The sequence below is a fragment of the Haematobia irritans genome, chromosome 5 (assembly GCF_050003625.1).
Source record: "Haematobia irritans isolate KBUSLIRL chromosome 5, ASM5000362v1, whole genome shotgun sequence".
Taxonomy (NCBI): Eukaryota; Metazoa; Arthropoda; class Insecta; order Diptera; family Muscidae; genus Haematobia; species Haematobia irritans.
The window spans coordinates 22,652,515-22,665,457 of record NC_134401.1 but is presented as its reverse complement, the minus strand read 5'-3'; the positions used below and the strand labels follow the sequence as shown (position 1 = coordinate 22,665,457).

General features: G+C 24.5%; 1 protein-coding gene across 3 annotated transcripts in view; it reads right to left on the bottom strand.

Moving 5' to 3' along the window:
* Positions 1-11,634: 11,634 nt before the first annotated feature.
* The window catches only part of mam (neurogenic protein mastermind), a 217,808-nt gene continuing 216,499 nt past the window's right edge, over positions 11,635-12,943 (bottom strand). For all 3 annotated transcript variants that reach the window (XM_075313498.1, XM_075313499.1, XM_075313500.1), the window contains exon 7: positions 11,635-12,912. In XM_075313498.1, the coding sequence (XP_075169613.1) occupies positions 12,170-12,912 (743 nt within the window). In that variant the 3' untranslated portion in view covers positions 11,635-12,169. The remainder of the gene's footprint in view (positions 12,913-12,943) is intronic.

The following is a 12,943-nucleotide window of genomic DNA, read 5'->3' as shown; positions in this document are numbered from 1 at the left end:
TTTTTTTTTTTTTTCAAAACTTTGTATAGAAAATTTTGTCATAATTTAATTTCTATAGAAAATTTTGTCAAAATTTTATTTATATAGAAAATTTTGTCAAAATTTTATTTATATAGAAAATTTTGTCAAAATTTTATTTCTATAGAAAATTTTGTCAAAATTTTATTTCTATAGAAAATTTTGTCAAAATTTTATTTCTATAGAAAATTTTGTCAAAATTTTATTTCTATAGAAAATTTTGTTAACAATTTATTTCTATAGAAAATTTTGTTAAAAATTTATTTCTATAGAAAATTTTGGCATAAATTTAATTTTATAGAAAATTTTGTCAAAATTTTATTTTTACAGAAAATTTTGTCAAAATTTTATTTTTATAGAAAATTTGATCAAAATTTTAATTCTATAGAAAATTTTGTTAAAAATTAATTTCTATAGAAAATTTTGTTAAGAATTTATTTCTATAGAAAATTTTGTCATAAATTTATTTTTATAGAAAATTTTGTCAAAATTTTATTTTTATAGAAAATTTTGTCAACATTTTATTTCTATAGAAAATTTTGTCAAAATTTTATTTCTATAGAAAATTTTGTCATAATTTTATTTCTATAGAAAATTTTGTCAACATTTTATTTCTAAGAAAATTTTGTCAAAATTTTATTTTTATAGAAAATTTGGTCAACATTTTATTTCTATAGAAAATTTTGTTAAAATTTTATTTCTATAGAAAATTTTGACAAAATTTTATTTTTATAGAAAATTTTGTTTTTATAGAAAATTTTGTCAAAATTTTATTTTTATAGAAAATTTGATCGAAATTTTATTTCTATAGAAAATTTTGTTAAAAATTTATTTCTATAGAAAATTTTGTCATAAATTTATTTTTATAGAAAATTTTGTCAAAATTTTATTTTTATCGAAAAAGTTGTCAAAATTTAATTTTTATAGAAAATTTAGTCAAAAGTTTATTTCTACAGAAAATTTTGTCAACATTTTATTTCTATGGAAAATTTTGTCAAAATTGTAATTCTATAGAAAATTTTATTCAAAAAAAGTTTGTCATCATTTTATTTCTATGGAAAATTTTATCACAATATTATTTCTATAGGAAATTTTGTCAAAATTTTATTTCTATAGAAAATTTGGCCAAAATTAATTTATATAGAAATTTTGTCAAAATTCGTTTTTGTTTTTTATTATTGGGTTGTACTTCAATCATATTTGTTGTTTTGATCTCAGCTTAAAACCATTGCGTTGACTAAACTACAAGAGTAGCTTAGACAACAGAGGAAAAGAATGTTTGTCGAATTTATTTGGACAAATCCCTATACACTCCAAGATGGTTGGATGGACGCACGTTTCGGAATTACCACATTCCTCATCAGTATCCTCTACTTGCAGCAAAACTATCATCGAATTATCAGAATAAACTCGGTAAACCCAAAGTGAACCACACTCTAACCTTCTGAAAAAAGGTTTATGATAGTTGGCCCTTCCTAAATAAATCTTTTATAATTTATATAGAAAAATTTGTCAAAATTGTATTACTACAGAAAATTTTGTCAAAAATTTATTCCTATCGAAAATTTTGTCAAAATTTTATTTTTATAGAAAATTTTGTCAAAATTTTATTTCTAAATTTTCTATAGAAATAGAAAATTTTGTCAAGATTTTATTTCTATAGAAAATTTTGTCAAAATTTTATTTCTATAGAATATTTTATCAAAATTTTATTTCTATAGAAAATTTTGTCAAAATTTTATTTTTATAGAAAATTTTGTCAAAATTTTATTTCTATAGAAAATTTTGTCAAGATTTTATTTCTATAGAAAATTTTGTCAAGATTTTATTTCTATAGAAAATTTTGTCAAAATTTTATTTCTATAGAATATTTTATCAAAATTTTATTTCTATAGAAAATTTTGTCAAAATTTTATTTTTATAGAAAATTTTGTCAAAATTTTATTTCTATAGAAAATTTTGTCAAGATTTTATTTCTATGGAAAATTTTGTCAAAATTTTATTTCTATAGAAAATTTTGTCAAAATTTTATTCAAGTAGATAAAAATGTTTTCAAAACTTTGTTTGTATAGAAAATTTTGTCATAATTTCATTTCTTTAGAAAATTTTGTTAAAATTTTATTTCTATCGTATAGAAAATGTTGTCAAAACTTTGTTTCTATTAAAACATTTGTCAATATTTCTATAGAAAATTTTGTCAAAATCTTATTTCTATAGAAAATTTTGTCGAAATTTAATTTCTATAGAAAATGTTGTAAAAATTTTATTTCTATAGAAAATTTTGTAAAAAAAGTTATTTCTATGGATTTTTTTTTTTTCAAAACTTTGTATAGAAAATTTTGTCATAATTTAATTTCTATAGAAAATTTTGTCAAAATTTTATTTATATAGAAAATTTTGTCAAAATTTTATTTCTATAGAAAATTTTGTCAAAATTTTATTTCTATAGAAAATTTTGTCAAAATTTTATTTCTATAGAAAATTTTGTCAAAATTTTATTTCTATAGAAAATGTTGTAAAAATTTTAAAAATAAAATGATTTCTATTGGAAATCTTGTAAAAAAAATTTTTTCTATAGAAAAATTTGTCAAATTTGTATTTCTATACAGAAATTTGTTAAATTTTTGTTTCTATAGAAAATTTTTGTCAAATTTTTATTTCTGTAGAAAATTTTGCCAAATTTTATTTCTGTAGAAAATTTTGTCAAAATTTTATTTCTGTAGAAAAATTTTTCAAAATTTTATTTTCATAGATAATTTTGTCAAAATTTTATTTCTAAAGAAAATTTTGTCTAAATTTTATTGTTTATAGAAAATTTTTGTGAAAATTTTATTTTTATTGAAAATTTTGTCAACATTTTATTTCTGTCGAAAATTTTGTCCAAACACATATCCACGCCGAATATAGTGTGTACTGGTCCATGTTATGGTATAGGCCCATATAGACCGACTTCCCACTTAGACTTTTTGGGATTCTAGATACCGCAATTTTTATCCGATTTACAAATATATGGTCCATATATGATTTGTATTGGTCCATGTTTTGGTATAGGCCCCATATAGACCCATCTTCCGGTTTGACTTCTTGGCCTTCTACACACCACAATTTTTATCCAATTTGCATGAAATTGGAAATGTAGAGGTATTTTAGGTCCAGAAGTAGTTCTTTCGAATATGGTGTGTATCGGTCCTTGGTTTGGTATAGCCCCATCAAACTTTTATTTCTATACAGAAATTTGTCAAATTTTTATTTCTATAGAAAATTTTTGTCAAATTTTAATTTCTATATAGAAATTTGTCAAATTTTTATTTCTACAGAAAATTTTTTCAAAATTTTATTTTCATAGATAATTTTGTCAAAATTTTATTTCTAAAGAAAATTTTGTCAAAATTTTATTGTTTATAGAAAATTTTTGTGAAAATTTTATTTTTATTGAAAATTTTGTCAACATTTTACTTCTGTGGAAAATTTTGTCCAAACTTTGTTTCTATTGAAACTTTTGTCACCATTTTATTTCTATAGAAAATTTTGAGAAAATTTTCTATATAATTAAAATTAGTTAATTAAAAACATAAACTTAACTAGAAAGTTTCTTCGAAATTTTATTTCTATAGAAAATGTTCTCAAAATTTTATTTCTAAAGAAAATTTTTGGTCAAAATTTTATTTCTATAGAAAACTTTGTCAAAATTGTATTTCTATAGAAAATTTTGTCAAAATTGTTTTTCTATGGAAAATTTTTTCAAAATTTTATTTCTATAGAAAATTTCGTCCAAATATTATTTCTATAGAAAAATTTGTCAAATTTTTATTTCTATACAGAAATTTGTCAAATTTTTATTTCTATAGAAAATTTTGTAAAAATTTTATTCCTACAGAAAAATTTTTCAAAATTTTATTTCTGTAGAAAATTTTGTCAAATTTTTATTTCTATGAAAAAACTTTGTCAAAAAATTTATTTCTGTAGAAAATTTTGTCAAAATTTTATTTCTATGGAAAAATTTGTCCAATTTTTTTTTTGTGAAGTACCTCTTTTGGTTAGATAGAAATATTTTGCCAAATCTACCAAAACATCTATGAGATCTACCAATTTACCAAAAAGTAAAATATATACCAGTTTTGGTAGAATTCTACCAAGTAGTGTCGCAAGAGCCTCGTGGAGGAGTAAATTTCTTTCGATTCGATTGCAATTAGGTGATATTGTTTTCTTCCCATAAAAACACACACAGAGAAACCATCTAGGTTAGGTTTGGTTAGGTTAGGTTAGGTGGCAGCCCGATGTACCAGGCTCACTTAGACTATTCAGTCCATTGTGATACCATATTGGAGAACTTCTCTCTTATCACTGAGTGCTGCCCGATTCCATGTTAAGCTCAATGACAAGGGACCTCCTTTTTATAGCCGAGTCCGAACGGCGTTCCATATTGCAGTGAAACCACTTAGAGAAGCTTTGAAACCCTCAGAAATGTCACCAGCATTACTGAGATGGGATAATCCACCGCTGAAAAACTTTTTGGTGTTCGGTCGAAGCAGGAATCGAACCCACGACCTTGTGTATGCAAGGCAGGCATGCTAACCATTGCACCACGGTGGCTCCCATCTAAGTTATAATTCCATTTCATTCCATTTCCATTTAAGTTATAATTCCATTTCAAGGTTTTTTTTCTATTGGGGATTTTTTATTTGTTGATATATTTCAAAGATTTTAAATGTTTTGTCCTTTTTCATGATGTAACTTACCCAAATGTATAGAAATTGTCTTGTATTAAAATTAAAAAGTTTTTTTTTCAGAATCGACTATGTCTTTGACAAATTCGATGAAAAAATAAACTTCATAAAAAATTATTGTTGGTGTCATACAAATGCTACTTACCCCATAACGACGAATTTATCAATACAAGAAGATATTTTATATTTGAAATAGTCTGATAACGAAATGTTTGCTAGAAGTGGATTTCGGTCTTCGAATAGGTAAAGAACATTATCGATACGAACGGAATTTTTTCATAGTATTTTTGTAGATGCATTTCTCTATTGGGAAAAGTGTAATTGTTTGCTAAATTAATAAACCTTGGAGGGAAGTTTTTAAACTCAATTCCCAAAACATACGTTTTTAATTATTTCAAATGTTCGAATCTGATAGGCTCGTAAGGTGTAAAAGAAGCCCGACACAGAAAAAAAAAATTTTTTTGTCTTCAATCACGAAATTAATTGATTCAATAAATTTTTTTTATTGATATATCTTCAATCACACAAATTATAGTATCAATTAAAAAATTAATTGATCCAATTAAATATTAATTTTATGTGTTTGATATTTGCTTCAATTAAAAACTTTGTTGAATCAATTAAATCATCTCACCCAGCCAGATCTTACTAGAGACTATGGAAATGTGGATAAGCCAACACTGAAACATATGTATAGTCAGGCTTGTAAGAAGGGTATCTGGCATTTTCTTTTCAATAGCATAATAATACCAATTCCTTAATCTTCATGTCCAATTAGCTCGCATTTAAAATTGTAATTAATGCAATTAAATTTTTATTGAATATTTTTTAAAACTCAATTAAGATTTTAATTGGAAAAATTTTCGTGAATTTGTTTTTTTGTCTGTGTATGTTGGGTCTTGGATTCCTATTCTTCCGAAATATTTTTTTAAATCTTTACACATTGAAGAAAATTCTTTTAGCTTCAAGCTATTTTAATGGCTTCACCTCTTCGAATCTGGGAAACTCAAAAGACATTAAAGAGGCCCCAATTTTGTTTTTCTTTTGTGCAGAGTCTTTAGAGGATTTGTGGATCCCTATTCTTCGCAAATTCTTTTAAAATTATTCCACATTCAAGAAAGCTTCAAAAACTATTTTCATTATTTAATTGTATTTTTTTCTTTCTTCCTTCATAAATTAAAGCAATCCTGATTTTTAGAATATTTTACGATTTTTTTTGTTTGATTTTGTTTTTTTTTCTTCGCTATTTGTTATATGGTATGGGGTAAATGTATTTTGCTTTATCGATTTTATTCGTATTTTTTTAGAATATGGGCATGTAATTGTAAATAGTTTCTTTACTTTTTTTCAAATTTTCTTTGTTGTTTTTTTAATATTAATTTATCATGTTAACAAACTACTAAAGTAATTAAAAATTTACTACAAAACTACGTTTGTTTGAATTAATGTTATATATTTATGTTTAATGCAGTTTTAATGATTTCGTTTAAATGTGGGGGGACAATGCAAATCTGTTGTTAAATGTTTAGTTTTTGTTTTTTAAATCAATTGATTTTGTCTAAATTTTAATATTTTGTTTAAGTATAATTATGATTTAAATGTTAGTAATGTTAATGGAAAATGTTTTGAAGTTAGTTTACGGTTGTGTTAAATAACTATTTCTCATTAATTAATAATCCAAATATGATGGATATTGTATTTTTACCTTTTCTTTTCATATTTTGTTTCTTTGCGTAACGGGGAGAACAAAACTTTCTTGTTTTTCTTTAAATAACAAATATCACCAATTTTTTGTTGTTTTTGTGTAAATATTTTTTTATGATTTTATTTTAAAATTAAAAAAAATATATATATATGTATGTATGTATATGGGTTGGTTGGTTTTCTTTATTAATTATGAATATATGTATGTATATTTCTCATAAATCATAATCGTAAGCATATATTTCCGTTTTTATTATTTTATTTTAAAATAAACAAAAAAACATTTACAAAAAAAAAATAAAATCACTTTTATTTTATATTCAATAGTTGGTTTCTTCTTGTTTTTGTTGGTTTTTCATTTTTTTACTCTGTTTATTTTTTTTTTATCTTAAATTATTAAAAAATATTATTTATATAAATTATTAAAAAAAATATTAATTTGTTTGTTGGTTGTTGTTTTAAAAATTAACTAAATTAGAAATAGGCATAGATTGTGGTTTGATAATAACACAATGGAGGGCTAATAAATAAAAAAATTTGTAAATGATAAAAATGTTAAAATTTTTGGCAGGAAGGTCGACAACGACAATGTATTTTGAAGTTTTGAACATTTTTTTTAAGTACATGCTATTTTTCGTTTTTTATTTGTATGTATTCGAAGTGAAATAATTGTTGTTTTTATTGTTGGCTAGTTTTCGTTTGCAATACGTTTTGTTTGTTATTCAAAAATTTCGTGTTCTATTAAAATCTAAGGCAATTGTTGGACTACAAAATTCTTGTATTGGAAATTTACAATAATTTGTCATTTTACCAAATGAATACATTAAAGGCATTTAATAAACAAAAATTAGAATTTTTATAATACAAAAAAAAAAAAATATTAAGTAAAAAAAATGATGACCAAAAGTAAAAATATTGAAGAGGAGACGAATATGTATTTTTCCAATTTGTTGGCGAAACTTTTACAGAGAGGAAGAAAAGATCACCCCTAGGAAAAAGCCTGCAAATTATAGCACACACTTCAGCAAAAAGTCTTTAGTTTGCTGCTACACACAAACAAATTTCAAGAACATTTTTCCAATTAAAATTTTAATTGAGTTTTAAAAAATATTCAATTAAAAATTTAATTGATTCAACAAATTTTTTAATTGAAATAAAAATCAATCACAAAAATAATAGTATCAATTAATTTTTTAATTGGATCAATTAACTTTTTCATTGACCTTCAATTAATTTTTTAATTGATACTATTATTTCTGTGATTGAAGACATTTCAATTAAAAATTAATTGGATCAATTAATTTCGTGATTGAATCAGAAAAACATTTTTTTGTGTGTAGTGGTCATTTTATATTTTTCGGATTTTGTAAAGGTTGTTAGCATGGCCTTCGGTAGCCCAGTGGAAGTGTGTTAATCTTGCTGGAATTTTGCGAGCTATGCACACAAAAAAATTTCAGGAAAATTTTTCCAATTAAAATTTTAATTGAGTTTTAAAAAATGTTCAATTAAAAATTTAATTGATTCAACAAATTTTTTAATTGAAACAAAAATCAATCACAAAAATAATGGTATCAATTAATTTTTTAATTGGATCAATTAACTTTTTAATTGACCTTCAATTAATTTTTTAATTGATACTATCATTTCTGTGATTGAAGACATTTCAATTAAAAAATTAATTGGATCAATTAATTTCGTGATTGAATCAGAAAAATTTTTTTGTGTGTGGCCATACGAAAATTACAAAAGAGCTCAAAATCGAATTTGGCGACAAAACTTTAGAGAATAAGTATTTTTTTGTGTTGCACTGTGTTACCGGCCGGAACTGGCAAAAATAATTTGCTACACTCCAAAAAAATTTTGTTATTCATAACACCAAAACAAATGTACAATTCGACTGGTTTGAGAGTACCATAATCTGATAGGATAAGATGAATTTATAGTTTTATTTGAATCACCAGAAAATTTCAGCAAACTACTGACATTACAGCAGTATGACTGCTGTTTTAAAAAATCAGTTTTTCACTATTTTAGAAAAAAAAAACAAGTTCTAAAACACCAGTTTTTTATTAAGTAAGTTTGCTTTTCTGGCAAACTGTTATTTCTTTTCCGGCAGACAAAAACTGCTGAAATAACTAAAATTTTTGTTGGTATCACAAACTTTTGCTTTTGAGTGTATAATGGGTTCAATTCTTAAGATTTATATTCGATAAATGAAAAATTGATAATCGATAAAAATCGAATATAATTATCGTTTATAAATTGTAATGTGCTCCATACACACAAAAAAATTTCACGAAAATTTTTCCAATTAAAATTTTAATTGAGTTTTAAAAAATATTCAATTAAAAATTTAATTGATTCAACAAATTTTTTAATTGAAACAAAAATCAATCACAAAAATAATAGTAGCAATGAATTTTTTAATTGGATCAATTAACTTTTTAATTGACTTCAATTACTTTTTTAATTGATACTATCATTTCTGTGATTGAAGACATTTCAATTAAAAATTAATTGGATCAATTAATTTCGTGATTGAATCAGAAAAAAAATTTTTTGTGTGTAGATACGTGAAGAAACCTATTTGTTCATCAATTAATCGATTTAAGTTTGTCAAGTAAAAATTTGAAATTTAGGGAAATAAGGATCGATAATCGATAATTGAAATTACGAAAATCGATCTTGATTGAGTAGCGAATTGAGGAGAAAAAATAATCCTTAAAATGTTCATTCGATAAATAAAATCGATCTTGACTGTTGTTATCGATAAGTTGTAGTGTGGTCAAAAGATATGAGTAATAGCTCATACATATTAGGCTCAAAATCTACTAAAAGTAGATTTGAAATCCCTTTTGTTATAAGGCAAATGACATTTGAAATCTGAGTAAAGTGGATTTTGGAAGTATAATGTGAATGAGGTATAAATTTCCATAGTCAAATTGAAAAGCCCAGTCTTTTGACATCGATTTAAGTTGATTAAGTCAAATTGGAAATCCTATTTTTTTTTTGTTATTGATTTATCGATTTAAGTTTGTTAAGTCAAAATTTAAAATTTAGTTAAATAAGGATCGATAATCGGTTTTAGAGAGAACTCAAACTTACGAAAATCGATCTTGATTGAGTAACGAATTGAAGAGAAAAAAAATAAACTTTTAGGTTTGAAATCGATAAATGTACCAGCGATTTTAAATGTTATTATCGATTATGTTATCAAACATAAGTTGTAGTGTGTGTTTGTTTCAATTAAAAAATTTGTTGAATCCATTAAATTTTTAATTGATTTTTTTTTTAACTCAATCTATTTTTTAATTTAAAATTTTTTAATTGAAAAGTCTTCAATCACCGAAATGATAGTATCAATTAAAAAATTAATTGATCCAATTAAGTTTTTAAATTAACTGTTTTCAATGACCGAAATGATAGTACCAATTAAAAAATTAATTGATACCATTAATTTTGTGATTGATTTTTGTCTTCAATCACGAAATTAATTGATCCAATTAATTTTTGAAATGTCTTCAATCACCGAAATGATAGTATCAATTAAAAAATTAATTGAAAGTCAATTGAAAAATTAATTGATACTATTATTTTTGATTGATTTTTGTTTCAATTAAAAAATTTGTTGAATCAATTAAATTTTTAATTGAATATTTTTTAAAACTCAATCCAGACTTTAATTGAAAAATTTTTCGTGAATTTTTTTTTTCTGTGTGGGCAAGACAATTTTTTCTAGGGGAAATTTAATATAATAATTTGGTCAGAAAATTTTAATCATGACACAAAAAAATATTTTTTGTCTTCAATCACGAAATGAATTGATCCAATTAATTTTTTAATTTAAATGTCTTCATTCACCGAAATGATAGTATAAATTAAAACATTAATTGATACTATTAATTTGTGTGATTGATTTTTGTTTCAATTAAACAATTGGTTGAATCAATTAAATTTTTAATTGAATATTTTTTGCCGTTAAGACTTTAATTGGAAAATTTTTCGTGAATTTTTTTTTGTGTGGACCAGACAGTTTTTTCGAACGGAAATTTAATATAATAATTTGGTCAGAAAATTTTAATTATGACACAAAAAAAAAATATGTTTTGTCTTCAATCACGAAATGAATTGAACCAATTAATTTTTTAATTTGAATGTCTTTAGTCACCGAATTGATAGTATAAATTAAAAAATTAATTTATACTATTAATTTTTGTTTCAATTATTTTTCTGTGTGGGCAAGACAATTTTTTCGTGAGGAAATTTAAATCATGGGAAAATTGGAATACATATTTTTGAAAAAAAAAAAAATAATAATAATAATAATAAAATCATGGTCTTGTTTTGAAACCTGTTTGTTTATATTGGCTATATTGTTTTTATTTACTAATATTCGGTGGCACTATTTGTAAATGTTTCCTATTTTTTTTTTAATTTTGATTTTCTTTAATTAAATACAAAAAACATAGAAAAACAAATTTATACAATTAATAAAATTCGTATGGATGTCGTCTGTTTTTTGGTAGTTAATATTGTTGTTTTTGTATAATATTTTAAAGACGGCATAAAAATAATTTATCATAATGTTATATATGTGTGTGTATAGATAAAATTTATATATAAATGTATAATACAATTGAATGGATACTGTCAAATAATGGCTTTATATTATGTACGTGTGTGTGTGTGTATTTTCATGTATGTATGTGTCATGATTTGTAATATCTTTTTCTATATATGTATAACCATATATATATGGTATACATACAAATCTTTATATAGTATATATAAAAAAATATAGGCAAATGGAATGTTGTTGTAACGCGTGTGAGAGAGAGAAAAAGAACAAAAAATAATTGGTTTTAATTTAAAATTTTACTTATTCTCTTTTAGCTAATTTTTAAAACAACAAACCTGGCTTATTTTCAATTATTTGTGGTTTTACTATTTTTTTGTTTTGGAAATTTTCTTTTTTTTTTTTTTTTGTTTCAATTTCATATGGATAAGTATATAAGAAAACTAAAACATATAATTAACTTATATTTGCATAACTATTTTTGTTTTTTGTTGTATATATATAAAAGAACTAAATACTCTATAATAAAACCCCAAAAAAGTTTATATAGTATGTAATAATATTTAAAAAGAAATAAACAACTCAACAGTATTGGTTAAAGAACAAAAAGCAAAATACCAAGAAATTTCTAAAGGAATTTTGTTTATGGTATAGCTGTCTTGAGAGCTCCAAACACAAAAATATCAGCTTAAATAGAAAATTTGGAAGTGGATTTTTTTTTTAAATGACTCAATAAAATTTCTGTTTTTATATAATTAAATTGAAAATATCATTTTTGTTTTTTCAATTAAATCACTTAAAAACGAATTCCTCAAAATCCTATAAAAAAGCCAATATTTTCTCCTATAGTATAGTTGAAAGGGTGGAAGTTTGGTTCTGTACAAGGACCCTTTCAGACCAATACTAGATTCCTTGGCTGCTTGGCTTGGCTTTTCGTTGTTTAACTCAATTTCAACAACAAAGCAACAATGTTTAATTTTTGTTTTTTTTTCAAATTTTTTCAATTTCTTTAACTCTTGGTTTTAGAAATTTTCTAAACCAAAAAAAAAAAGATCTGCCTTTTTTTGACTTTCCACGAATGAGGAAGTTATGTGTGCGGCCAAAAATCACCTCATTCGGTGTTGGGGGATACAAATGATGTCTTTCAATTTTTCAAATGGAAAATGTCTTGTATATTAAAATTATCATTATCTAATGAATTGATTAAATCTTGTGTTGAGAAGTTACCACCATCAACGGGTAAATTATCTAAAAATTCGAGACACAAATCATTCGAGTTGCCCACCACTGAGCTCATGCCTTGATTTATACTATTGGCGCTATTCGCTGAGCCGGCCACCACCGAGGAGACCTGTGACGACACTGTGGCAGATGATGAGGAGAGAACATTGTTACCATTACCACCGGGACCATTGCCAACTGGAACGCCACCGGGTCCATTGGGACCTCCACCGCCGCCACCGACACCACCACCTCCTCCGCCCCCAACCGAGGGGCCTTGTGACATTTGCAGCATTTGTTGTTGCTGATGTGTTGTGGTTGTTGTTTGTTGGACAAATTGTTGTTGCTGTTGCATGGTGAGTTGCTGTTGAGTTTGTGACATATGCATGCTGGTCATTTGCATTTGTGTCATCATGGCTGAAGGGCCTCCTGGTCCTCCCTGTTGTTGTAAGGATTGTTGTTGCATCATTTGTTGCATTTGCATGGCATTTGGTCCGTTGGGGCCACCGCCCATCATTTGTTGATTTTGCATTTGCTGTTGGCGCATCATTTGCTGTTGCATTTGGGCAGGTGTTAATTGCATGCCAGGATTTGGTCCACCCATACCGCCGGCTCCGCCATTCGGCCCATTGGGCATGGGACCGCCACCAGAACTACCCATAAAACCTGGAAAAGAAATTGTGAAAAATTTCGTTAG